Source organism: Micropterus dolomieu, linkage group LG03, assembly GCF_021292245.1.
Source record: "Micropterus dolomieu isolate WLL.071019.BEF.003 ecotype Adirondacks linkage group LG03, ASM2129224v1, whole genome shotgun sequence".
In the NCBI taxonomy this organism is placed as follows: domain Eukaryota; kingdom Metazoa; phylum Chordata; class Actinopteri; order Centrarchiformes; family Centrarchidae; genus Micropterus; species Micropterus dolomieu.
Genome location: NC_060152.1, coordinates 4,829,244 through 4,856,166, shown reverse-complemented (window position 1 = coordinate 4,856,166; position 26,923 = coordinate 4,829,244). Strand labels below are relative to the sequence as shown.

At 39.7% G+C, this 26,923-nt stretch overlaps 2 protein-coding genes and 1 long non-coding RNA gene across 3 annotated transcripts in view; 2 read left to right on the top strand and 1 right to left on the bottom strand.

Moving 5' to 3' along the window:
• Window positions 1–10: 10 nt before the first annotated feature.
• On the top strand, window positions 11–13,155 carry LOC123969019 (GA-binding protein subunit beta-1-like). Its single transcript, XM_046046118.1, has 8 exons — window positions 11–177; window positions 1,156–1,263; window positions 3,345–3,512; window positions 5,585–5,779; window positions 8,143–8,251; window positions 8,816–8,980; window positions 9,941–10,062; window positions 10,467–13,155. The coding sequence occupies exons 2-8, from the start codon at window positions 1,156–1,158 to the stop codon at window positions 10,905–10,907; spliced, it is 1,308 nt and encodes a 435-aa protein (XP_045902074.1). The 5' UTR covers window positions 11–177; the 3' UTR covers window positions 10,908–13,155.
• Window positions 13,156–17,512: 4,357 nt separating this feature from the next.
• Window positions 17,513–24,363, bottom strand: LOC123967605 (cortexin-3). Its single transcript, XM_046043736.1, has 2 exons — window positions 24,070–24,363; window positions 17,513–19,604 (listed from the first exon to the last, which is right to left on the bottom strand). The coding sequence occupies exon 2, from the start codon at window positions 19,525–19,527 to the stop codon at window positions 19,276–19,278; it is 252 nt and encodes an 83-aa protein (XP_045899692.1). The 5' UTR covers window positions 19,528–19,604; window positions 24,070–24,363; the 3' UTR covers window positions 17,513–19,275.
• LOC123967607 overlaps window positions 24,162–26,923 on the top strand; it is a 4,690-nt gene continuing 1,928 nt past the window's right edge. The window contains exon 1 of the long non-coding RNA XR_006824291.1: window positions 24,162–24,513. This is a non-coding gene — a long non-coding RNA (uncharacterized LOC123967607). The remainder of the gene's footprint in view (window positions 24,514–26,923) is intronic.

Sequence of the window (26,923 nt, the reverse complement as noted above, 5' to 3'; positions counted from 1 at the left end):
CACGTTTCAATCTGCCATACTTGCCACGTCGCCGCCATTTTTGATCCCCAAATAATAAGAACAAATATTTTGTTTTTGCGAAGAAGTTATGAAAGTGCAAGTTATCAATTAACTAACTTAACGTACATCAGAAATCAGTGGGACTAATAGATATTCGTTTGACATCGTCGTTTGGAGGCAAGTATACCACCATATAATTATTAATACGAATTCATTATTTTATAGCTAAGTTAAACAGAATTTAAATATCATGAGCTAACAGTGTTAAACACGGATGGCAACAGCACTATTAGCAAGTTAGCATTCTATTGTTGTTATTGTCAGATTAGGGATAAAAGGCTGTGGAAGTGTGACGATATTTATATATATATACATAGACGTTATTATCAGTAAATATCCAGCTGAGTTGTCCTCTTCCCTGATGTCTGGAGCATTGACCAACGTTAGCGGATGTGGAAATAGCTAATTTGCTAGCCGCACTTCCACCGGAACAAACTTAAGTTACCTAATTTGGTGTCAAAATATAATTTTAAGTGATCGTCCATGCATCTTCTTCGTATTTTATCGAGTGAGAATTGTTGTGTATTGTTACAGCTTGTCTGTCTAATAACGGGGCAAGCCGTATGGAGCAGAGTCAAGCTTTCACATGTGTGTGTCAAAAATGATATATATTTTTTCATCTTTGCAAGGAGTTGATTGATTCTGCCATCATACGAATGAATTATACAAATCAATGGGTACACCAGTTGTGTGTTTGAATTTTCAGTTTGTATACTATAATTATTTCCTATGTTCACTAACGTTACTACTGCAATTACTCACACATTAACGTTAACTTACAGTAACTGAGAATGGTCGAACGCTTTGTTGGATAAATGACTTATATGATTAGTCGGTTATGTTGTTGGTTCATTATCTGTTGATCGACATTGAAAGTTTTGTCATAAAATTAAAAGATATTGGGACGTTTGTGAAGATCAAAATTTGTGCAAAACATTAGCTCAACATAAGACAAACTAGTATTAAAATACTGTGCATTATGGACATTTTCCTCGAAGGAAACAATACAAACAGTCGAATCAACTTGCGCTCAGCTGAAATGTTTCCCCTGGTCTGTCCTGATTGTGAGATACTGTTTCTCCTACCTGCCAGCAGATGTCACTGGTGCATCTCGGGCAGCGGCTGCTGGAGGCTGCGCGAACCGGACATGATGACGATGTCAAAGCTCTGATGGCCAATGGGGCTCCTTTCACCACAGACTGGGTGAGGCTGATATGCTTTAATTATGGAATAATCTTCACCCTAATCCGTAATGACACGAGTGTGAACGCTCATCTGCTGCCAAGAAACAGAGATTGTCAGCTCTTTATTGTCGTGTTGGATTTGTCGCCAGTGTCGGGGTGACAGTAATGCTGATGCTGCTCATATAATACAGTAAAAAAACATTAAGCACACACTTAATGAAGGGAAAAAACTAAACTTAGATACTGTTAGAGTTCTGTCTTTACTGTAATCTGTCTGCCTGTACACGTCTATCTTTCATACTTTATCACTGTTGTAAAGAGGAAAAACTGCATGTAGGTGTAGGCTAACAAGGTTGCTATGTAATGAAATTGATCAGTTACAGTGTCACACGAGAACAACACTTGAAATAAGTTGCACATAAAATAAACTGCCTATACTTTGCATATAATATAATAACCACATGTCTGTAAAACCTATAGTCAAGGACTGAAATGAACTAATTACCTATTAATCTACCCGTTATTTTTTTTTTTTTCAATGAATCTATTAGTAATTTGTTCTACAATAAATCAGATAATAGTGAACCATTTTCCTCACAATGTTGTAAAGCTCAAGATGATGTCATCAAATGTCATATTTTTTGTCTGACCAACAGTCCAGTACTTAAAGATAATCAGCTTACGGTCACATAAGACAATAAAAGCAGCAAATCCTCCAAACTGAGAAGCTTAAAAATGACAAACAATGAATAATTTAATGATTGTTAAAAAAGGTGCCCATTGTTTTTCTGTCAGTTGACTAATGAACTTATTGTTTCACCTGTACTATTCCACATTTTAAACAGGCACTCAGATATACAGTAAGTCAAATAGCAAACGGGATACAAGTAGTTCATTACATATTTTATAGTGATGCATTGCACCATAATGTACAGTGTCTATGTTTAATTTTATTCTTATTTGTATTTTTAATTAATTGAATTGGCCTGCAAAACCTATAAAATGATTATCTTTATATACTTATTACAATAATGAAAGTTGTTTTAAATAATTTAGATTAGATAAAAATACTTCATAACAAAATCCACAGGCACCTTCTCTGACTCTTATTATCATATCTATTTATAACATTCATTTATTATTTACTGCTCACAGGCACTGTGTACACCACTAATGCAGTTTTATTGAAATTTCTCTACACTACCTGTATCTTGTATACCAATACAGATAAAAGATTAGAGGGTGTCAAATGATTCAAATTTAAAGAGGAGTGATGTCATTCACCTGTGACAATGTACTGTACACAGAAGAGTAGTTGCAGTATGAAAGGGCACATGATTTAGTGGTTTATGCCGCATTCACATGATGTCTGCATTTTAAAGTAAGGGGAGAAATAGGAGCTCGCACCTATTTAATTTTTTAGAACGACATCATCACAAATCATTTATATGTATGAATTCAAACTCCACCATTAATGAAATGTAACAGATTCGTCACGCCTGTCCTAAGTAAAGCTGACTGCGTAAATATAACATGATAATTTAGATTTCTATTACCTTGGAGTGTCAGCATTGGTGGATTAGCTGTCTTGTGTGCCGCAGTGTATGCTGCAGAGGGGGAGACTTCACTTTTAGGCCTTTGACAAACTCCTACATTTTCTGGCTTGGGTTTAAACTATAGACTTTTAACAAAAAGACAAATGTTACAAACTAGGGGTGTGGAGTTTGAAAGACATTGGTGTTTACCTGTGGAAAGAAATTTTCGAGTTGTATTATGACCTGTACAACAGACTGAATGTCAGGATATCTGTCCCTCGGCTGCATTTATTTTAACTCAACCTTTTTAATGCTTTTCAGTTAGGATTGAGTCATCCTTAAAATCTAAGACTAACACAACAGTAGCCTAAAGGTGTGAGAAATGATGATGGAAGTCAGACATTTGAGCTTCTGACCTGAAGATGATTGAGATTTACTTTCATTGACTACTATCGAGTTTCACTTTCTCTGGATTAAGATAATAAAAATCATCTCACAAATCTTATCGCCTCCAGCTGCTCCTTTACAAATCGTGTTCCCTCTCTCTCTCCTCTTTTCCCTCCAGCTGGGCTCGTCGCCGCTGCATCTCGCAGCCCAGTACGGTCATCGCTCCACTGCCGAGGTGCTACTGCGTGCCGGTGTCAGCAGGGACGCCCGAACCAAAGTGGACAAGACCCCTCTTCACATGGCCGCCTCAGAGGGCCACTCCATCATAGTGGACCTGTTAGTGCAGGTGAGGAGAGAAATCTGTTTCAGTGCAGTTATGGTGTTGTATTGTGATGATATGACCATACTGTGTTATGGTTTTACATATTGTCAAAATTAATGATTATGAGCTGTAATTAACATGGTAATAATATACACTCACCGGCCACTTTATTAGATACACCTGCTCAATTGCTTGTTAACACAAATAGCTAATCAGCCAATCACATGGCAGCAACTTAGCATTTAGGCTTCTAGACGTGGTCAAGACAACTTTCTGACGTTTAAATTGAGCATCAGAATGGGGAAGAAAGGGGGTTTAAGTGACTTTGAACGGTGCATGGTTGTTGGTGCCAGACTGAGTATTCTTCTGAGTATTTCAGAAACTGCTGATCTGATGGGATTTTCACGAACAACTATCTCTAGCGTTTACAGAGAATGGTCTGAAAAAGAGAAAATATCCTGTGAGCAGCATTTGTGTGGACGAAAATGCCTTGTTGATGTCAGAGGTCAGAGGAGAATGGGCAGACTGGTTCAAGATGACAGAAAGGCAACAGTAACTCAAATAACAACTCATTACAACCAAGGAATGCAGAATACCATCTCTGAATGCACAACACATCAAATGTGGAAGCAGATGGGTTACAGCAGCAGAAGACCACACCGGATGCCACTCCTGTCAGCTAAGAACAGGAAACTGTGGCTACAATTCGCACAGGCTCACCAAAATTGGACAATAGAAGACTTGACAAACATTGCCTGGTCTGATGAGTCTCAATTTCAGCAGCGACTTTCAGATGTTTTGGTCAGAATTTGGCCTGAACAACATGAAAGCATGTAACCATCCTACCCTGTATTAGGCTGGTGAGTTCACTGTACTCCACTGGCCTCCACAGTCCCCAGATCTCAATCCAGTAGAGCACCTTTGGGATGTGGCAGAACAGGAGATTCGCATTGTGGATGTGCAGCCGACAAATCTGCAGCAACATGCAATATGGACCAAAGTCTCTGAGGAATGTTTCCAACACCTTGTTGAAAGTATGCCACGAAGAATTAAGGAAGTTCTGAAGGCAAAAGGGGGGTGGAGTTGATGGCGCAATGGATAAGATGCCTGCCTTTGGTGTGAGAGACCCAGTTTCAATCCCCCACTGTGACCCACCCACCATTGTGTCCCTGAGCAAGACACTCAACCCCTAGTTGCTCCAGAGGCGTGTGACCTCTGACATGTATAGCAATTGTAAGTCGCTTTGGATAAAAGCGTCAGCTAAATGAATAAATGTGAATGTACTAGCAAGATGTACCTAATAAATTGGCTGGGGGGGTATGTATGTATGTAATAAAATAGGTCACTGAAATTTTTGTTTTATGTTGTAAGTGTGAAGAGTTCTGATGAAATACAGATGACATCATTGCACTGAAGATCAGTGTGATCATTTAATATGATTTTCTAGTTGTATAGTGTGATATACTATACTATATACTACAAAATATATATATATACACTGCATGGCCAAAAGCATATCGAACATTACCTCCATATGTGATTGTGACATTTCATTTTATTCCCCAAACATTTTGAAAACTGGCTGCATGGATTTGTTGCCATTCAGTGCACAAGAGCATCGTTGAGTAAGAACACCGATATTGGCTGATAAGGTCTGGTTCTCAGTTAGCGCTCCAATTAATTCCAAAGGTGCTGGACTGGCTTTAGGTCAGGGCTCTGTAGCAATAGGTCTCACCTGATTGAGACTGTGTTCCTTACATTACTTAGTTACTATAGAGTAAAAGTGTTAAAGATGACCTTGGATTTAGTGTATGAAATTGCGCACCAAAAAGCCATCAACTGTTTTGTAATCTTTTTGGGGATACAAACATTTGCAAATTGGCCAAGGTTTCAGAGACTTCAGCATGTGTTTTAAATGAACTTGTTACACTGTTTTCAACATTTTTAGTTGGTGTACACTCCACCTTACCGACCTTACATTTCCTACCTGCCACAGACATCTTTCTTCATCATTTCTCATAACTTCCTCTTTGTCTCCCTGTTTTTTGGGGTTCTTTCCTTTTCTCACCACTGGGGGGTGTGGTGCATCTGTGCAGAACGGCGCCGACATCAACGCCAAAGACATGCTGAAGATGACTGCGCTGCACTGGGCGGCTCAGCACGGCCACAGGGAGGTGGCGGAGCTCCTGCTGAGGTACGGCGCAGACATCCACTGCCTCAGCAAGTTCGACAAGACGCCCTTCGACATCGCCATGGATACCAGCGACACTGAGCTGATGATCCTGCTACAGGTGGACGGATGGAGAGTGGGGATGGGGAGAGACAGGGACATCCTGAGAGAGATATAGACAAATGTCAGACAGTGAATGTCAGACAAAGAGACAGATGAAGGAGAGAGAGACAAGAATGTATGCAGACGTGTAAATGGAGATGAGAGAAAGGAAAGAGAAGAAGAGACGTGATGAAGACGATGAGGGAGAGGAATTCAGGGAAGAGAAATTGATGAGGGGAAAGAAATAGCTGTAAGGACAGACAACTGAGATGAAGAGGAAGGGTGAGGCATGCATGGGAGGAGGACAGAAAAGCAGAGACGAGTCATCTCGGTTTCTGTTGGCGTCTCAAACACTTTGCTGCAAGTTTAAAAAATAAGATAACAGAACAGGAGACATTCGAAAAAACAAAGAAAATGACCAAGCATTTTCAGCCAAGGCAGTTCAAAATGAAGATGCGGAGGAGAAACGGCGAGAGAGATGGACAGATAGATGAAGGCGGGGAAGACAAGGAGACATAGATGGATGAATGTGGGGCTTGTGAGAGAGGCAAGGAGAGATTGTATAAGATGGACAAAGATAAGGGGGGAGAAAGAAGAGCACTGGGGGAGCCGAGGAGATTAAAACAAAGACAGAAAGAGAAGGAGAATAAGAAGACAAAAGTGCGAGACTGCAGGCGCAGACAGGTTTGCACAGTGCCTCTGTGATTTCAAAAATACGTTTGATGTTTCCTAAGTGAGACTATCGAAGCTCCAGTCGGACTCCCACCGGCGTTGCTATGGTTTCAGTGGCCATGTAGCCTCTCTCTGTCAGTCAGCCATGTTGCAACCAGTTCACACCCGCGTTTAGACACCATTTTACACAAGATCGGATTAGACGTCGTCTTTGAAAACATAAAGAAGCCACACTAATAATTAGAATAACAGAATTGGGGTTGAGTATTATGTTGAAATTAGTAGACACAGTATTTGTAAAAATGAGATTCTAAAAGGCCCACGTGCGCGCCTACCGAGGCCTTATGTAACAGAGGTGTGTGTGGGCCTTCAGCTGGTACGTAGGAGGTTCTAGTTAGCATTAGATAACTCCTCTCCTTGGACAGGACTCTTGAACTAGCCAGGACAAAGATAGTAGGGCCTCGAGCAAAAGCAGCTGGTCGAACCATGCAAGATGGGTGCATAGGGCACTGACACGTGTTTATGAAACATAAACACCCACCTTGGCCATGAGTCTGAAATGCTCCCCTGAGGTTGGCGTTTGAAAGAGCTGAATCACTATAAGTGCACCATGATATGCGTTTATTATCTGAAATAAACTTACTGCTGTGCCCTGATGAAGTAAAGGACTTTAGCTGCCAAAACAAAAATGGAAATGGTGTGCCTTTTTTAAAAGGGTGAGACAAAGACATAAACCCGCAAAAATGTTTTTAGAAAATAGTGACATTGGTTCTCTCTCTTATTAAATCTGTGCAGATAAAATGTCTCCTTCAGATGAAATCACTGCCGATGCTCCAAGATGCCAAACTGCACTGAAAATGCAAATCAGTGCATAAACAATGAAACAAACTATTAGTTTTAAACCTCAGCCTACACCTATTACAGTCACCTTATTTTATCCATCATTAACCACATGATTACCTTTGGTCGGGAAATGGGCCACTTTTTAAAAAGAGAATGTCATACCATCAGTGAAATGACTCTCACTGATTTCTCACTTTCAGCTGCACCTGCAATTCTCTTTCTAACAGAATTAAACTAGTGGCTAAAAGTGTCATTTGGAATTACAGAATACTGATATTCGACTTTGTATGAGTGATGTCAACTAAAGACACCAATAATAGATGAATGTTATGTTATCTTAGTTTCAGATGAAAATTGAAACTGAATTGGTAGAGTCCTATTTTATACATCAAAGTGTTTTAAGTGTTTAATTTAATTTTATGCCTGTCATTTTTTAATTCTCTCATAGCTGCGTTTTGGCCGCAGAAGGCATCTGTGTTCAGTCCCTAATACACTATTAGGGACTAGTATAGTGGAACATTTAACAGCTTAAGACCCAGATATTTCCCCAAGGAATTGGTGGAGAGCAAAACAGAGCTAAAAAGAGAGTAAATATTGGACTTGCATTCATCAGATAGACACATATCTAAATGAATGCTAATGTTGCTCCATAACTGCTGGAGTGTACACGGGCAGTTGTTAGCTAACATGTTTGCCATCTCACAGTTATTGCAGGTTTAAACACTTTACTGTTATGGGTTAGCGCAGAGTTCCTACTCCAATTTCATTTGAAATGTTCTCACTCGTATGCAACAGAACACTTTGTAAATTATCATTAACTGCTAGAGAATTTAGGATAACCACAGCTCCTGTTATGTGTGTGCACAGGACAGCATGCAGAATCAGGCAAACATCAACCCAGAGTCCCACTACATGATCCCTGCTGGTGGGCTGGTCAACCTCTCAGAGCTGATCGCCACCACCAAGACCACTGCAGGTAGGCCGTGCACATGCATCACTTGTGTTTAGGTGCAGTGCTAAGTGACAAAAATGCAGAATAACCAGCAGATGGAAAGGGGTGTGAAATTCAAATTTGTGCAGGTGAGAAAACCTGTTTTATCTCGAAAGACATAATCATATCTGACAAACAACAAACACCTGGACTGGACACCGTCAAGAAAAGAAACCAAATGGCAGACAGTTGTGGAACAGCAATTACGAATTGCCAAAATCTTATTTTGTAAAAATGAATGGAACTGGAAAAGGGACAAAGAAGGAGGCACATTCAATAAACCATATTGGTCATCCACCCATTCACTCCTTTCATTTCACCCACGTTTCTCTTAAACCTGTCAGAATAATAATAACTTTGAAATGTCTTTATCCATCTACAAAGTGTTTTAAAATGTGAACCGGTAAAACTTTTGTCGTTCTTTTCTTTTAGTGGTTCTTTGTGGTTGTGTAACATTCTGGCCCTGGTTCATTTTGTACAGCAGCATAATGTGGAGTAGTGCTTGGCAATGGCTGTTATCTAACAATACAAGCCAACTGTTGTCTTCAGGCAAGTCAGAGGATGCCATGGCTGCCGAGTCGGTGGAAACAACCATTCAGCATGTGGTGGGCGATGGCGGGCAGAGGGTCATTACCATATTGACAGACCAACACAGCAACCTGCAGCCAGCGGCCCTGGGCCAACAGTTCATCATCACCCTGCAGGGGCAGCAGAGTGAGTGGGCAACACACAGGCTCAGGACTCAATACTTCAATACTGGTCAGGACCCAACTGAGAACAGGGGTGCGCTAACGTGGCAAGTTTCTAAAAAGGCAGAAATATACCATAAATAAAAATAAGACGCATATCAGCTATCAGCCAGTTAGATTATAACAGTTCTGCAGACTTTAAACACAGACGCTGTGGAGAATTCTCACAGTAAAAGCAGCTGGGAATAGTTCAGACAACCTTAAGACGACATTGCAGTTTGCGATTACTTGAATGTTGAATTCAAACGTGACCCATTTAAAACTTTAGAACGAATCCTGAATACATATTACTGTAAGTGGTGAAAAAAGTTGCTTATTAAAAGGGTTTATATGTGATGGAAAAATACAAAACAGATGCATTATAATCAGTGTCTTGCGACTACTTGACATCTTGAAGCTCTAGTAAAGCATTGTCTATTCCACAGTAGTGTCTAAATATTACTAATACCATATTACAACCATAGACTATATAAAATGAAAGAAGGAACATAAAGCCCATTAAGTTATTTACAAACTTAAATTTGAGTACAAGGGAAAAGGCCCAGTGGGTAATATAACAACCTACCCCCTGTCTAAAGACAAATGGAAAATAAACTGCACTCCCTTATCCAAAATAAAATACAATAGGGGCAAACACCTTTAGTGTGCATATGTACTGTATGAAAAGTAGGTGTGTAAGCATTTGCACACAAAAGTAAACCTGGCCCAGCAACAAGCTAGCTTATAAGCAAGTGCCTCAGAAACAGTTTACGAGCTAGTTTTACACACAAGTCTACTGTTGTATTATAACAGTGCACACACAATTGTACACACACACACACACACACATCGTCCGAGACAGCAACACAAGTAAACAAGAAAATGTGAAATAAATCTGACTGTGCATGAGACCCTTCTCATACACTTTTCTGTTTTGTGGTCGCAGTGGTGGCTTTGCCAGCTAGTGCAATCTCAGATGATGTGGTGGTAGAGAAGCCTCGGCAGCCCATGCCCACACGCAAGAGGAAGATAAACCCCGCAGCCAATCACATCAGCCTAAAAAACAAGGTAAACCAGGAGTATTTGTAACTTTAAATAATACAACACCTTGAGTAGTTAGATATTTTAATCAACATTAAAACATACTGATACTGAAATTACTTTAGAGCGTATTAGCAAAGTTCTTGGTGTCTCCAGCATTTCACTTTCTCACAGCAACTATAGAACAAAAGACATAAATAACACAACACACCATAGAGCTATTTAGCCATTATGATATCATGCACCGAAATAGAGTCACAATGGTCAAAAACGTTTTGTTTGTTGTAAAACATGAAATAATTTCGATCACTGCGTTAATCTGACTACGAAAAACTACGAAAGAATGATCATGACACACCAAAATCTACAAAAGCAAATTTAATTTAATATGATGCTTTAACCACTAATCTGTTTTATTTTATTTCCGGAAGGTGAAAGAAAGTCGCAAGCAGCTGGAGCGGCAGCTGCAGGAAGCCAAACTTAAGGCTCAAGAGTACCAACAGCAACTCCTGCAAAAGGAGCAGGAGGCCGAGCAGTATCGAATCAAACTACAGCAGGCCATAGCCACCAGTAACAGCATCAAAAACGGCACTACTGCGACGACAGTTACTTTAAACAGCGGCGCTACATTGAAGCTGGAGGAGGAGGAGGTACTGATAGAGCAGCAGCTAGGGATGGAAGAGGTGAAAGAAGGGGAGATGAAAGACACGGAGGAGGAGGGGGAGGTCATCAGTGAACTTAAAGAAAATGAAACTTTTGTGAATGAGGGCGCGCTGGATCTGGAGTTGGATGGTACAGAGGAACCACCCAAGTCTTCGTCCTGTCGACGAGGCAGACGGAGAGGCAGAGGCAGAGGGGGAAGCAGACACTAGCTGACATGTTTTGTAATCTATTTAATTTATTTTATAACCTTTTGTAAAAAATGGGGAAAAAGTACATATATATATATATATATATATATATATATATAGGAAGACTTTTGTAAATATGTCAAGATAAAGATTTTCATGCTGCACAAAGTTCAAGAGGACCTTTTTTTGAAGAAGAAATAGTTCATACACACTGAGCTTGGAAGGGAAATTGTAGCATCATGGACTTTACCTCTTTATCTCACCTGTAATTTCATCACCAGACTCCCAACTGGATGGTAGCAGAGCTTTTTTGTCCTTTACTTACCAATGCACCACTGAATATTACATCCCAACATTTTGAATAAATGGTAAAAGTAGACAACTTAGGTTAAGAGAAAGGTTATGAACAAATATATTTTCATTGATATGGCAGGTTAAACTTGCAATTCATTGTAGTTTGTTTGATATGTGCTAGGGCACCTGCAACAGATGCACATCCTGACAGGTACATTACTGATCTTCACCCTTTCTAAATACTTAAAGCTGCATGAACGATGCACAAGATCTCCACAACAAGCTGCCTGAGCTTTTAGCTGTAATCAGCTGCTTGTAAAAAATGAGCCAATCAAATGTATGTAAGATTAAGATTTATCTTCCTGTGCCAGACAATAGGGACAAAGTGGCCACAAAGATGGTAACAAGCACAGATTAGACTATATAACAACTCTCAAGTCTGACAAATGTTAAGTTATTGCTCCAAGCGATCACAGCGGATGGTTAATCAGTCACTAGTGATTGATTAAGGAAAAAAATAACACTCCAAAAAGAAATCGGTTGAACTGAAGATGAAATTAATTAATCAGGCTAGGTTTGGCACTCCAAGAGACCCCTTTCATATAACACACAGTCATCTGATTCATTGTTAATATAAAAAATATTGATTTGTGGAGCTTAAATGGGTCAAATGGCAAATTTAAGTGACAACATTTAATCCTGCTGTTAAGTATGACAACAAACTGAGCGACATGCAGCTGAGGCCTTGAACTGGAGATGTGGCGGTTTGTAGCGGCCATCCTGTACATTACAGGACACCCGACCAGATTTTATTTCATGTCGCATTGTTTTGTTTCTAAAGTAAAATACTTCTCCCTGCCAGTACAGTAGAATACGTGTAGTACAGAATACGTGTGTTTGTAATGGAGAAAAAAACTAAGCACCCCGATTCCTCTACATTTTCTTGTCATTCATTATTCTGTGTTGTTTTTTGTAGAATTTAAGTTATTCTCAAGTCTTTGTGTTTACAGCTTTTCTTCTGATGAGGGCCCTCAGACTGTGATGTGTAACACGGTGAATGTGCCTCACTGGAGGTGCACAGTACAGTCAAAGATAATCATGAAGCAATTACAGTAAAAGCACTTCATGCTCTCTTATCCAGGGTGACCTACAGTGAGCAGATAGGAACTCTTTTGTGCTCAAGGACACTTTAACAGAACGCATGCAGTTGATGGGCACCTTATCTTTTCTAGGAATCAAACCTGTAACCTTTCTGTTTTTAGAGCAGTCTCTTTAACTACTCAGCCACCATCCTACCCAGTTCTACTGCTGTGTAATATTATGGTTTTATTTACAACAGACAGATTTGAGGTTTTTGAAGGGAAAAAAACAAAATGTGGCGCCAATTAGTCCACTAGAACAAATTAAGGAGTAGGCCAGATCTTTCTATTAATTAGTTTGCTTTTCTTACATTAATCACACAGTCCGTCTCCTCGTTATTTAAACTGTCAGGGAACAGTTGTTTTCATGTTTGCACTTAAGGGCTTTATTCACACTGTAGCAAAAAATGTGACTTTGAAGTGTTTTTAAGGTCGAACTTGGACAACCTGTACAGAGAAACAAGTAAGCGCCTCAGAGACTAAAAAGATTGATACATCATCATCTGAAGACACTGCTCGTTTCTTAAAGGGACACACCATTGATTTTACATAAAAAAATAATTTATTCGGTGTGGGGAATAACTACTTAGCCTGTGAAAGCACATGTATACACTGTTGTTATCAGGACAATCTCTGATTTTGGTCCTAACTTTCAGAATTTACTTATAATAATAATACTGTCGTTGGTCGTCGAAGTGCTGAATCATTCAGTGGAGGTGTCTCACAGTAGGTTCTAGGGCCACCATTTTTTATTGATGACCAAAGATTTCACCACGTTTCTCTCATAACTGTACAGTGTGAAGGAGCCTCAAATGTCAGAATAACTATGCCTCTGTTGCTTTAATTTTGACTAGTTATTGCTTGCTATGTGCATGTGAAATTATGCAAGCATTTATGTAAATTCTCCACATTTTCTTTTTTACTGTAGCCAGTGGAAGCATTTATCCTCCAGCTGCTCTAGTGTAGCTCTCTAGTGGTCACCAGTAATGACTGTCATTATACTGGGCAGCTCCCAGTGGCCAGCAGTCGGACACTGTGGTGAAAAATATCGTTGCACTCAGCTCTTTGTTCGTAAAACCCTTGAAAATGTGGGAGTGCTGGTATTTGATGTGTGTTCTTGAAAAGCTGTCTTCCTCTGATGTCCTTTGAGGGCTAAAGCAGATTGTGGCTGACATGAATCTGACAGACCAGCTCCAAACTTTCAACAAGACGTGGGAGATGGGATGACATCGCCCCTGTTTTACCCTCATCACATAGTCTCTGTACTTTTCAGAACTGATCTCAGATAAAAACACTTCATGGCCTGGGTCCTTTCTATGTTACAGAGCGTTGAAGGCTGTATGAGCACTCATATAGCCTGACTTCACCTTGCAGGGGCCCTCAGGCTGTCCCAGAGAGACCAGGAGTGACAGCACCTCATGTGTCTAAGCCCCAAGGCTTAGAACGACATGCCTGAGAAGATATGCTAGTTGAATCAGTGTCAACTTTAGAATCACCTCTCAAAATGCAGCCATCCCTAAATTTATTTTTCTTTCCTTGATATATTTTTATCATAGGGATTTAAAAAATACCCCCTTATAAAACTTCCATTGTGATGCCTGCGCTCTGTTTAGCTTTTGTTGAGACTATGTAAGTAAGGTGTTATAATTATATATTTTCAGCCATGCTAGCAGCATAGCTCTAGGGATGGCAGTGTTTATCTGTCGGTCCCCCATTGAAATATCTCAAAAACTATTTGATGGATTGCTATGACGTTTTGTTTGGACATTCAAGATCCCTAGAAGATGAGTCCTACTTACTTTCGTGATCCCCTGACTTGTCCTCTACCACGGGAGTGAAATTAGTGGTTTTGAGTGAAATGTTAGGACAACTGTTGAATGGATTGCCAAGAAATTCATCATCCACTCAGGATGAAATGTAATAACTTTGATGATCCCTCAACTTTCCATATAGCACCATTATCAGGGGCCGGTTTCACAAAGACAGTCTTTGACTGTGGTTCAGATTTAACTAACAATCAGACCTTAAATAGTTGTCTAAATACATTCGTTGCACCAAGCTCTTGACTATCTTAGGCAGGACTAACATGCCATGAATTCTGGGTAAATTTTTTGTGCAAATTTTTTTGGGACTTTTTTATTTTTAACTAAAAAACACGGCTGATCGAGAAAACATGTCAAACCACTCGGCTCCCTTAACTCCAAGGAATAAAATATTTTCCTTCTGGGAGAATTCAACAAGCTTACAATTTATGGAGAAAATTCAGTATACAGCGAAACAATAAAAACATCCAGTAGCATAAAATGAGCTGCTGTGGCTTCACTCGTTAGTTAGGCTCAGGATTGTTTTTTGGACAGACAAAATCGACTGACAATGTGTATTTCCAGCAGGTCACTGTTGCCTCTTCCCTTCTCATCATAGCGTCACAATATTGATGGGAAACTACATATTGTGAACTATGTTATGCTTTTTTGTCATTTGGTGCCATTGGTCAGCAATTATCATTGATTCTCACCATAGAAAAATACAGCTCGTTTAGAGTTAGCATGGGGGTAAGTTGGTTTAAGACTAATGTAAGAGTAAAATTAAGATTGGCTGAAAACTACAGACCAGTCTAAAATATCTCTGAGAAACCAGCTCCATTTCTAAAGTTTTATTTATCAAAAAATTTGGTTTATGACCAAATACCTTCAAAATGAAAGACATTCCCAGCAGCCTCAGCTGTACTTTGTGATTAGTGCTAATTAGCAAATGTTAGCATACCAATACACTAGACTAAGATGGTGATACACCTGCTAAACACCAGCATGTTAGCATCATGTTGATAGTATTTAACTCAAAGCACAGCTGTGTCTAACTAAAGCCCTACAAAGCTGCTAGCAGGCCATTTCTCTACCTCACAACTCTTGTCACTGACTACTCACATGATGCTTATTTTTCTTACCAGTGAAGATCTTTAAGTACAGTAATTAGTAGCATATTCCTAGTCTTTTTTGTTGTACAGTCATGGGGCACACCATGCACTATAAATCTATGGATTGGAACATTAAGTTTTATCAACAACATCTCTCCTTCATAGTAGGCCAGTAGTTACAGTAGTGTATCCTGCAATATATTGTGTAGGCAATCATAATATTGTGTCACATCATTGTGGTCATTAGGTGTCTAATATCTGCTGTTCTCTTTGCCATGCTTTACTCTATTTAGAGCTGCAACTAATGATTATTTACATTAGGCCTATTGGTTGATCTCTAAATTCATTTTATGATTAATCAATTAGTTGCTTAAGTTTATAAAAAGTCAGAAAACTGTGAAAAAACATCCATCACAATTCTTCAATTCCTCTAGCTCCTTTTGTTCGACCAACTGTGCTAACCCACAACTATTTAATTTCCAGTGATATAAAATCAGAGAAAAGCTGCAAATCCTTATATCTAAAAAAAAAAAACTGGAACCGGCAAATGTTTTGCATTTCTATCCTTATGAATGACTGATTATCAAAATTGTTGTTGATTCATTTTCTGTCTGTCGAATCACTGAATAATCAGCTATTTGTTTAAGCACTATTTTTTTGTGTGACAGCCTTTTATAGTGAACAGTGCACTCTATATGTGAACACAAAGACACAAAGCAATTCAATATTTCTCTAAAAGCTGCAGACCTGAAGCATTTTTGAATAATGCTGGCGATCATCCTTTCTTTGGTGCTAATGTTCCCTGTAGCCTCACACATTTCATCAGTGAAATAGGTGACAGATTATTGTAAATATCACCGGCTCTTGGGAATAAGAGGAATTGCTGCAAAATCAATTATGCAATATCAGTAGTTCCTCCCTTACATCCTCTTGCACAGCTATTCACATTCACCGGGAACAGTCCCTTCAAACCTGTTCATAGACCATTAAATTAACTGGAAGCTGAATAGTGAAATGGGGCGTTTGGAGAGGGAATAAATTCAGAATAAGGCGTCTGAGCGTGCACAGCAGAGAATGAAAATAATTTAATTATCAGCGGCTTTCTTTAATATGAGTCATGTTGCATAAAGCATGACTGTGATATTGATCCATAATGGTTAATGTTCCCCGCTGCCGCTCCCTCTTGCAGTGTAAAGGCGTGTTTAGATTGGATTATAATCTTTGTTTGGCACGAGCTAATGAGATTTTAGAAACAGAAAATGAAGGCTTCCATTCCAAAATGATTTGTTTCTATTCTGGGTATCGCTCAAAACAAGCGAAGGTTTTAGGAGGACTGATAACTTTTATGGTGCTTTAATGTCGGAGTCATTCTTTTCAAATGATTGATCACTCCTCAGATGTGTTTCCTACATCCCAGAAGATTGTGTGTCCTCCTCCTTCCAGCATGAATTGTGCGAGAGCAGGTTTCTGTATGAATGAATGTTCATAAAGGTTTAGTTCTGCTTTCATATTGCAGCAGTTATCAGCAGAGGATGGCATCCACACCACTATTTTGACTTTCAGAAATGAGCAAACAGTGAAAAGGTTTCAGTGAAGACGTAGGTTGCCTCTTACATAATAATCCAAAAAGCGCAGACTGCTCATTTCTCCTCTGTGGGATCAGCTCGCATTTAAAATTCTGATGCGCTTCAGCTCCTGGCCCTCCCTAAAAAAAACAACAAAACCTGTAGATGTGTGATATCAGCAGAATTATTAAGCAACAGGCAACAGATGCACATATTCATTTGCAAACAAAATTCATAGGTCGATCTAGCCACGTCTTGCTTCAATGTGAGAAATGATGCAGGTTTTTCAGGGAGGTGTGCAGAGGATGATTGCAAATAAACATATTCAGTGTTGGTGTCAGAGAGAAGATTGTTATTCTGCGTGGTGTTCTGGAGGGTCTCGGCTCAAAGAGCAGCCTGGGCCTGGAGCCTGGAGTCTAGTGTGTGTGTGTGTGTGTGTGTGTGTGTTTGTGTGTGTGCATGTGTGAGTGTAGTCAGACAAAGTGTCTGGGTTCACAGAAAACCAATCGAGACACCTGCCGGCTACCACTGCCAGACACTGATAAAACGGGGAAAAGAATGGATTGGGCCTCCAGCACATATGGCCACCTTGAAAAGGGCAGGGTGGCTCGGAAGAACTGTTTTCTCATCCATTTTTTGTTTCTCCTTAACACCTGTCACTTTTACCGCCCAGTGAATGAACCTATTAAAAAAACACACATTAAAAGGCAGATGTGCACTCTGATCATTTTTATTACAAAACGAACGGCGGCTCCAGGCGAAAAACAGATCAAAACAAAAGGCTCCAGTACAGACAGGAAATAGCTGCTTGAGCAACTGACCCACAGCTACAACATCAGGATTAAAGCACTTCACCATTTATCATGCACGGAGAGGTTACTCTGCAAGAAATACATGCGGGGAAAAAAACCCAAAACACATCACCTCAGCACAACGTCGCAACATCTGCGATAGGTAGGAAAAGGCCACAGCAGATCACAAGAACATCACATGTCGTCGAAAGGGTCAGAGTTCACTTCCTGTCCCGACAGGAACAAGAGCAGGGAAGGTTTTTTTTTTTCTTTTTAGCAGGCTGTATGACATCTCCGTGAAGTGCAAAGACACAGTCGCATCAGTGACTGGCTGATTTCCAGTGTCTCCGCTACCTACGATACTGTAAACAATCTACACTATAAGGCGCACAGTTGAAAAATTGCCCAACAAAAGAGCCACAACATCAGTTCGTAAAGGGTTTGATGTGAAAATGCATCGTCGTATTCACCATCAACACTCTGCATCTCTGGCATACCAACTGTCAATATACCAACTGCAGGCAGTAAAATGCTGTTTCTTTAAATGGGCACAACACACAAAAAAAATACATTTGAAGACAAAAATGTGAACCCATTTTCTTTCTTTTTCCTAAAACATCAATCTAAACAGTTTTTCTTTTTTTTCAAATTAGGCACACGGTACAGCACAGTAAACGTTTTTTTCTTCAATAACTCTTTTGGTTGTTGACATCTAAAGACGTGGACACCTTGGGCCCCTCCAAGACTGAAAGGACAACTTGTTTTCTATCGGACACACAGAACAGTTATAGTTAGCTCACTGCTGGCAACTATCTGTCCACACCTTCTCAAAACGTTAAAGGGAGAACTTCCACTACATTTTCATTATTTGAGATTATTTAACCTGCTTTATGACCTTGATACCAGTCTTACCTAACTCTCTAAAAGGTAACGACCAGATCAGAATTCTTACAAACACATAAGGCATTGAATTCCTCTTCGCCTAAACCGAACCGCCTAAAATCAGTTATACAAAGTCTTTTGGACCTCTCGTGTCTGTCCACAAATTAAGACAAAATACGCTAAAAAAAAAGACCTCAAAAACCTCAACTATTTACTCTGCAAAGTACTTTTTCACTAACTATTTTAACACTGATTGTCTACATTATCAATAAAAATCTAAGGAAGTAAACGTGATAAGATGTAAACACTGTTTTTATCCAACTGCCTTGGATAACAAAAGATATTCGACCCTGTGTGAGAGATGTTAGAAAATGCTAAGACTTCCACACATGAGATGGAGGAGAAACGAGGTAGTCCACAAGAGAACTGACAGCAGGGAAATGGAATGGAAATATGGCAACCATAACTGGCTCTGGTGCATCACTTGGACTGAGGGTCATGGTAGTTTGTGGTTTGATCAATAATCTTACAGCATAGTTCTGGTTGTCTTGTTATAGTTGAGAATTTTCTGATTTGGCAGGGAGAAGCTGTTGAACTCTGATTAGCGCTCGTTTTGATGACAGTCCGCCATCGAAATTCTTTTCTGTCTGAACTTTCAGAAGATTTTCTGAAAGCTGTTATTTTCCTGGAGAAGTAGCAGTCATTTGTTCTTAGGGCCAAAGTGCTCTTTAAGCATCAAATAAGTCTTTTATTTATTTATTTGATTTTTTATTTTCAGATTTTTGCACCCTCACTGAGGGCTCCTCAGACGATGCGATAATCGAATGTGTCCTTCTCTGTGTGGTCTGTCCAGTTGGATGAGGGCATGCTGCGGTAGGGGTCCAGCAGGATGCGGAAACAGCGCACGATGAGCAGGGCCAGGAAGATGAAAAGCAGCAGCACGAAGACAAATGCTGCCTTCTGCTCCAGCGTCAGGTAGGAAGGCACATGATGGCCACCGCCCGACGAGGACAGCGTGCTGCTGAAGAGGCCCTCAGCCATCCTGGGCACATCCATGCTTGATCGTCTCGTCTCCAGCTCTTTGTCGGTTGCTTAAAGATTTTAGAGGGGAAGATGGGCTCTACGGATAAGACCTGTGAGAGAATCCAAACAAATGGATTATACTGGAGATCGTGTCCTCTGTGGTGTGACAGATGAGACAGCAAACCAATATATCAACTCAATGTATTCGTAGAAACAGAAAAAGTCTCAAATCTCAAGACAAGAGGAACAAAACCAAATCCGTCTCAGGAACAAAGTGGCTCTGAGATTAGTGTCTTTTTGTAAATCTAGGCAAAAATCCCACTCTGTGAGTAAAGAAAGCTCAGGGGACTCCTTTGGCCTTGAATTTCTGCAGCTCGGGGGGTTTGAATTGGCCCTTTGGAGTTTTGGTTATATAACATTTATTGGAGGAAACGCTAGATATGTTTCTGGCTTCATAAACCACAGCCTGCTGTTCTGAAATGTCCAGCCCTAACTCTAATAAATTATATTCATATACCAATCTGGACCCACAATTTATATTCAGTGGCACCATTTAGTTTTAAACATTGTCATGCATGAGAAGAAATGCATTTCTCTTCTCAGACAATGTTACAAGAGTGAAGAATGCACACAAACCGCTTAAAGTGGGCAACTGTCGCGGGGCCCCAGATTACAAGCACATATCACTAAAGTTAAGTATGATGTGATGAGTGGCTTAACATGGGTTCTGCTTCATTTCCATTAATGTGTGATTACATGGTGCAGATTATATTGCTATTATATATTAAGTACTTTGTGTTTAAAGCTGATGATACACGGAGCAACTTTTAGAGCAATGGTGCTGGGCAACATTGCTCAAAAAGTTGCCCCGTGTATCAGCAGCTTAAGGATAGAGATATTCTGTATTTGTCTTTTTGTCAACCAATCTCATTAAAAGACCAAAAGCAACAATGAATTTCTCCTACTTACAAGTACTGACTGCTTATCCAAAGCCTGACATATTGTCTTCCTCTGTGCCATAGAACTCCATTGTTGTCTAAAAACTATTAAAAACACAAAAATGAGCCACACTGTTGCACTTGAGTGACATGTTCCACACACACACACACACACACACACACACACACACACACACACTGTAGTTTACTCAATCTCACAGACACCACCCATTTGCTGGAAATATTCACTAGCGCACCTAGTGTGAATTAATGCACTCTAAATGAAGTGATATTTGTGAGATGTTTTTAAAAATGTACATCTTGAACCAGTGAGCTTGGTTTTGAGTGCGGGAAGTGAGACATTTTTTAGAGACTGACTAAGACCTCATTGGTTGACAATAGGAAAAATATGCAACCCCAGTCTTATACAATGTCCATGCGGTCAGGGAAATGGGGGAGTTAACAGGGGCCCAGCAGCTCATTTTTGCCTTGGGGACCTGTGGCAGGGTACTCCAGCCCAAAATAGTCTTTCACTTTTCAAAGTACAAGTTTGCTACTTCTCACAATTGACAAATGGCATCAAAATTCACCGGTAATTCCGACAACTTGGGTTCAACTCTCAGCTCATATTACTCCTGCAACGACACAACAAGCTCATCTCAAACAGAGATTGGAGAGTGACAAATTACTCCCATAGCACAGACCCTAGAGGTGAATATGTTAAGCTTTAGTTGCCCAGATTTACACATTAGCATTAGACACAATCTTGTCATGAAAAGAAAATGTGCTGAAATGGAGTTTGAACAGGAGGAGCAGCTTGCAGCGTTCTGTGTGGATCATTTGTTCTGGCAAAAAGAGGCTAAATACGTTGAATTTGGAGAAGACTGTCAGATTATCTGTTCTATAAACAGAGTAAAATAATCAATCCAAAAACAGCCAGCAGGACTGTTTTTGTTTTGTTTTTTTACAGTGCAGGGGCACTACAGACAAAATTGTTTATGTAAACCGTAGATTTGTGAGATTGTTCAGACATCAGTTGTTTTTCCTGCTGAAAGGGAATTTCTTTCACATATTATTTCTGTAGCTTTGGACATAAATCCTATTTGTTCACAAACTTAATTGCTGAGTTCTGAGGACCATGTAACATCACAACAACAAAATCTATCACAGACATGAGCAGTCAGATGCAGTTATTTAAAAAATTTCCGAAACCTTATGGCTAGTGACTCAAACTTCAAACGATGGTTATATTAATCACTTATCTGAACCAAATTATCTGGATATGAAGTTGAGGTAAATGTACTCAAATGTCCATTGTAGTGACAAAATGTGAACTTAATTATGGTCAGTGCAGTTCGTCGAAGTATCTCTGTAATATTACAGAACACAATACAGCGGAGAAACATGAACATTTTATCATTCACCGTTTTTACCTCAAAATGGGATAGGTAAGGGATAATTATAATTTATTGACAACAACTCTGATTGGCTGTCTTCTTGTAGTGTTTGTTCTAATGGACTGAATTTTATAACCAAAAAGGAAATACAGCCAAAATTATGAAAAGAAAAAGACCCAGCTTGCCTAATCTGAAAAACCTTGCTTATTTGGCTCCACCAATAATTTTCAGATCAATTAAATCATTATTGGAGTATCAATACTCTCTCTGATAAATGTTTGCATAACCCAAACTCCAATCTTTTTCGGGTTGTGTCCTTTTCGGTTATGCTTCTGTAAGCGTGAAGAGCCGTCACAGGGACTGACAAACACTTGGGAAGGGTAGCGGATGTTAGGAGAGTTGAAGTGACAAGGCAGGCAAGAGAGCTGACTCTTTCTGCCTCAAAAAAACAAAACAAAGATCTCTGTAGGCAACTCTCAGGAGAGAGACAGAGAGAGAGCAGCCTTCAGCCCTGCCTCGCCGATCAGCAGCCTGTAATCCATCACACTTAAAACTCAAAAATGATATTTCACAGCAGTGATACATTGCCCTTGCAGTAAAAAATGATAAGGAACGGGCTGTTTTTCTTTGTCCACTGGTATTCCATAAGCACTTTACTGTCAAATCATAATCTTGTCTTCTTGTCCTCCAAGGACACTGAGGTTACTGAGTATTAGCACTTTGGTCCAGAAACCACTGTGTTATTTATTAGCAGGTTATGTAATTCACTTCAAAGACTCCCAACTTTTACATCATCAGCAGCAATATGACTAAGTGGTCAGAGTTTGGAGCTTTCTTTGACAGTCTAGGATCGGTACATGATCGGTGACAGTTGCTGTGGTGAGGAGATGAAAGTATGTCAGGCACTGACAGTAAAATTGACAAGGAATTGAGTGTGACAAGAATATCGAGCCAAATTTAGAAATGAAGCCAATTATGTTGAAAAGTTGATCTAATCAGCAGGGCTGTTTATGTGTGTGTATATCATTACTATGACTAATGCTAATTCAAAGTGCATCAGGAGGTGACATTAAATGGTGTAGGGGAATTATTGGAATTTATTTTTCAGCATGTTGTCAATCATTTCACAATATAAAATGCCCTGTATGATTAAATGACTGCCACTATAGTTGTTTACAAATACATTTGTAAATACCATTTACAAATACAGTGTAATACAACACTTCTAGCAATATTTTATATTTATATACAATATATTGTATATGTATACAATAAATTATCACATATATGTAGAGAAACAAAATATTTGTTTTTTTCTTGAATTTTAAATTGTTTTTTTTTTATAGAGAGAAGGCCACATTGCTTGTCACTACACATGCTGTTTGTGCATTTGACAAATACACCTTTGAATCCTAATTAGCCAGCACACACCTTTCAGGACCTAACCCAGTAAACTGAGCAAGAATTTGAAAATTATAATAAAAAAGATATATTTCACTAACCTATAGAAAATATTGACATTTATCTATAATATAGATATTTCAATAAATATAGAAAATCATTCTACCCAATATTAAAATTCTTAACATACAATAAATTTTCTATTGTAAGGGTTTACACATTTTTATATAAAGAAATGCAAGCAAAAGAGGAAAAGGGGGTAAAACGTTACAAAATGACTACTTAATGCACAAATATGACAGCATTCTGGATTACTATATGCAAAATATGCGTTCAATAAATGCAAAAGAGTACTAATAAGAATATGAATCCTCCTGAATTTATTTTGCCTGATCCATCAATATGCATGCACTGTGATCAAAGGTAGACACACCCGCACCTTCAGCGCAGGAATGTTCAACAACAAGTCAATGCGAAAAGAAGAGCCGCCATTTAAATGAACCTATAAAACCTACATATAGCCTATTCTGTTTGAAACTGCCTCTGCTGTTCATCTGTTGCAGTACACAGGCTGCAACCTACATTTTCAGCTTTACAGCCGGTACATTGAGCCATAGCTGGACTCCTCACCGCACACGTGGATGCACGAACACGTCTAAAGGCAATCTTTTCCCTCCCCGGTGCGTCTGGCGGCACATTTCTCACCCTCACAGCAGAAAATCAAACGATAAAATGAACACATTTGGAGGGAGGAGGGGAAAAAGCCTCAAATATGAAGGTGGATCTGGTCGTGAGCGCATCAGCTGCAGGTGAAAAGGACCCAGTCTGTAAACACTAACCTGTTGTTATCAGGGGAGCTCGGGAATCTCCGTTAGCGGCGGGGCTCCATTCCGGCAGACGTTTCTGTATTCAGGCTCTTCCACCGAAACAACAACGAACAGAAGCTTCTTTGCGGACCGCAGGGCTCCTCACTTCAGGACAGAAAAAAGCCTCGCAGTTGTTTCTGTCTTCGCTGACTGAGCCTGGCAGACCTCACCCTCTGCTGCTCGGTTGTGTTTTCCTCTCTCGTCCTGACGCGCCGCTCATCTCCGCAGACACACGCAGCGATGAAGCGATACCCCGTCGCTACTGGCAACCTGTTGCCATAGCAATCCTCCAGGTATCTCCGAATTCAGGTATAATCCCAAATGTGACTCAAAGAACACAAGACACACATTTAAAGAGAACTCATGAAAAGAAAATCATCTATTACCCTTCCCAAGTGACATCAGTGGAGGTCAAAGGTGAGTTTATAGTGACCTTTATGGTATTTTTCTGTGTTATTTTCAGCCTACATTCATTTTTATTTTATCATGATGATAAATAGGAGGAGCATAGCCTAAATGCAAAAAAAAAATAATAAAAAATAGACTTAAAAAACAGAAATTCAAAAAAGCCATGCACACCTAGTGGTGAACCAGTAGGCTACAGACTTTGCTGCAGGTGGTCAGACTGGATGTGGGCACCCAGCAATTTTGGTGTTGTGCGCATCTCAAGCAGGAAGCACTCATCCCTTGTATTTTCTTTTGTTGACAAGCTTTCGAAGCTTTGCTGTCTCATCGTGACAGATGCAAATCCCCTCAGAGACGGGAGGACGTGACTGTCCATGAAGGGGTCAGAGTGTGTCTGTGCACAGCAGTTTGGGGAAATCTCAGGTTACGCAATGTCCTCAGTCAACTGTCAGCATCCAAACGCTGAGCAGCGTCTCCACCTGGTGGAGATCAGGAGGACTGCAGGCGCGGAGACAGGCAATCCACCCAATTTAGCAATGCAGGCTTCCTATGGGCCTATTTTAATCAGTGATTAGATGTTTTTCTTCTTTTACACAGGTTATATAGCCTACATTCAACTTGAAATCAGTAATCTCTTAATCTACGCTCACAGTACCTTTAAAACAGGCTCCTTCAGATCAGTCAGGAATTAAACCCTTCCTGGAGTCTTGTTTTCACTGTCTATCAGACTTTAGAGGTGCATAGGTAAAGAAAGCGAATAAGTGCATTTTGCATGAAATATATGCATGAAACAAATACATTTATGGCATAAAACAATATGTATTTGATTGCTCTCATCTTGATTATGGGTTCAATGCCTAACTTGCATTAAAAGGAATGGTTGGAATATCTTGTTATTTGACTAACATCATTTGTAAAACTAAGTTAAATATACTAAATATGATAAACTAGATGCAGTACAACAAGTATAGCCTACATGACTAAATGTCTTTTTTAATAGCTGCACTAATCAGAATATCTGACCCTATAAATGAGGTATGTCATATTTGCTTTTTAGATGAGCATGTGAGTTACTGTTACCAATTAAACTGATTCAAAAATGTATTTCACACACTCAGAATGAAAATACACATATATAAAAGAGTGTTCACAACATGGTTATGAAAGCCTGGGTGGGTGAGTGGCTGATTGGACAGCTAAGTCAGCGGAGGTTGCCGATTGGTTCTTGCTGCTGCTGTGTCAGTCTCTCAGCCCTCAGTTCACGCTTCAGAAGACAAAGATCAGAGAAAAATAGGAGCCTACTTTTGCACAATTTCACTATTAATTTGCTGGAACAGTTCTCTGCATCAGTGGCATTGCAGATCTATATTCAGTGATCACTGAATCAGCGAGCTATGTGATATGAATGTATTTGTCTGGGCCCAGCACTACACATGAACCGAACACATGAAAAAACAAAGCAACAGTTTGACTGTACTGCATGTGATCGTTTCCTTTTTGACATGTATATATGTCCACATTTTGAAACTGTTTTGCTGACGACTTGAAAATACAGTTTTTAGGCGATTTCATCATGTCAGCCTAAAGCCAAGTGCAGGCTTTAAAAAATCTGACACCGTTGTCCAGCTCACACCACATGATGTTTTTGAACCTAGATTGTTGTCGTGTTGACGAGAGGACACACAAACTACACAACTGATTTCAGACAAGGTGTACCGAATAGACAAGATTATTCCACATCTTCTTTCAGGTGCACATTTGATATATTCTGCCCCATGCACACGTGGTTGTTTGAATCAAACAAAACAGCAGGCATACACAAGCCTCAAAGGAGATTGTGCTGGAGAAAACACACATGAATTAACCTTTAATAAATACAGAAATCTTACAAACATCCAGAAAAGCAACATAGTTAACTAAAAAGAAGTCAACTGAGGAAAGAAAGAAATTAAAAACTTATTCTTGGAAGAAATTAATAATACAATGAAGCTTGTTTAATGACTCCTAATGCATTAAAAGTATAATTAGTGGCTGAGTGTGTTTTAATTTGACTGTGTGTGTGTACCCGCTGATACGCTCCCTGCCCGTCATTGACTCCCTGTTGCGTTTCCATTGTGTAACTCCTTTTCTTCCATCACAGACTCATCTCCTAGCTGCTCCAACTGCAAGCACATTTTATTTTTGGAGACGAGAAGAGAAAATCAAACGTGTTTAAAAACTTACAAAGCATCTTGGACAGCTCATGCTGAGGTGAAGTAATGTCTTGGAATGACTCGAACTGGAGTGTAGATTCTGTGCCGAGGTTCACAGCATCATAACACCTGTCACATGCTACAGTGTTTAACATACTGGCAGTTTTAACATAACTGGCTGCACTGCATCACCACAATCTGCGCCTACTAAACTTCAAAACTGCCCCCCC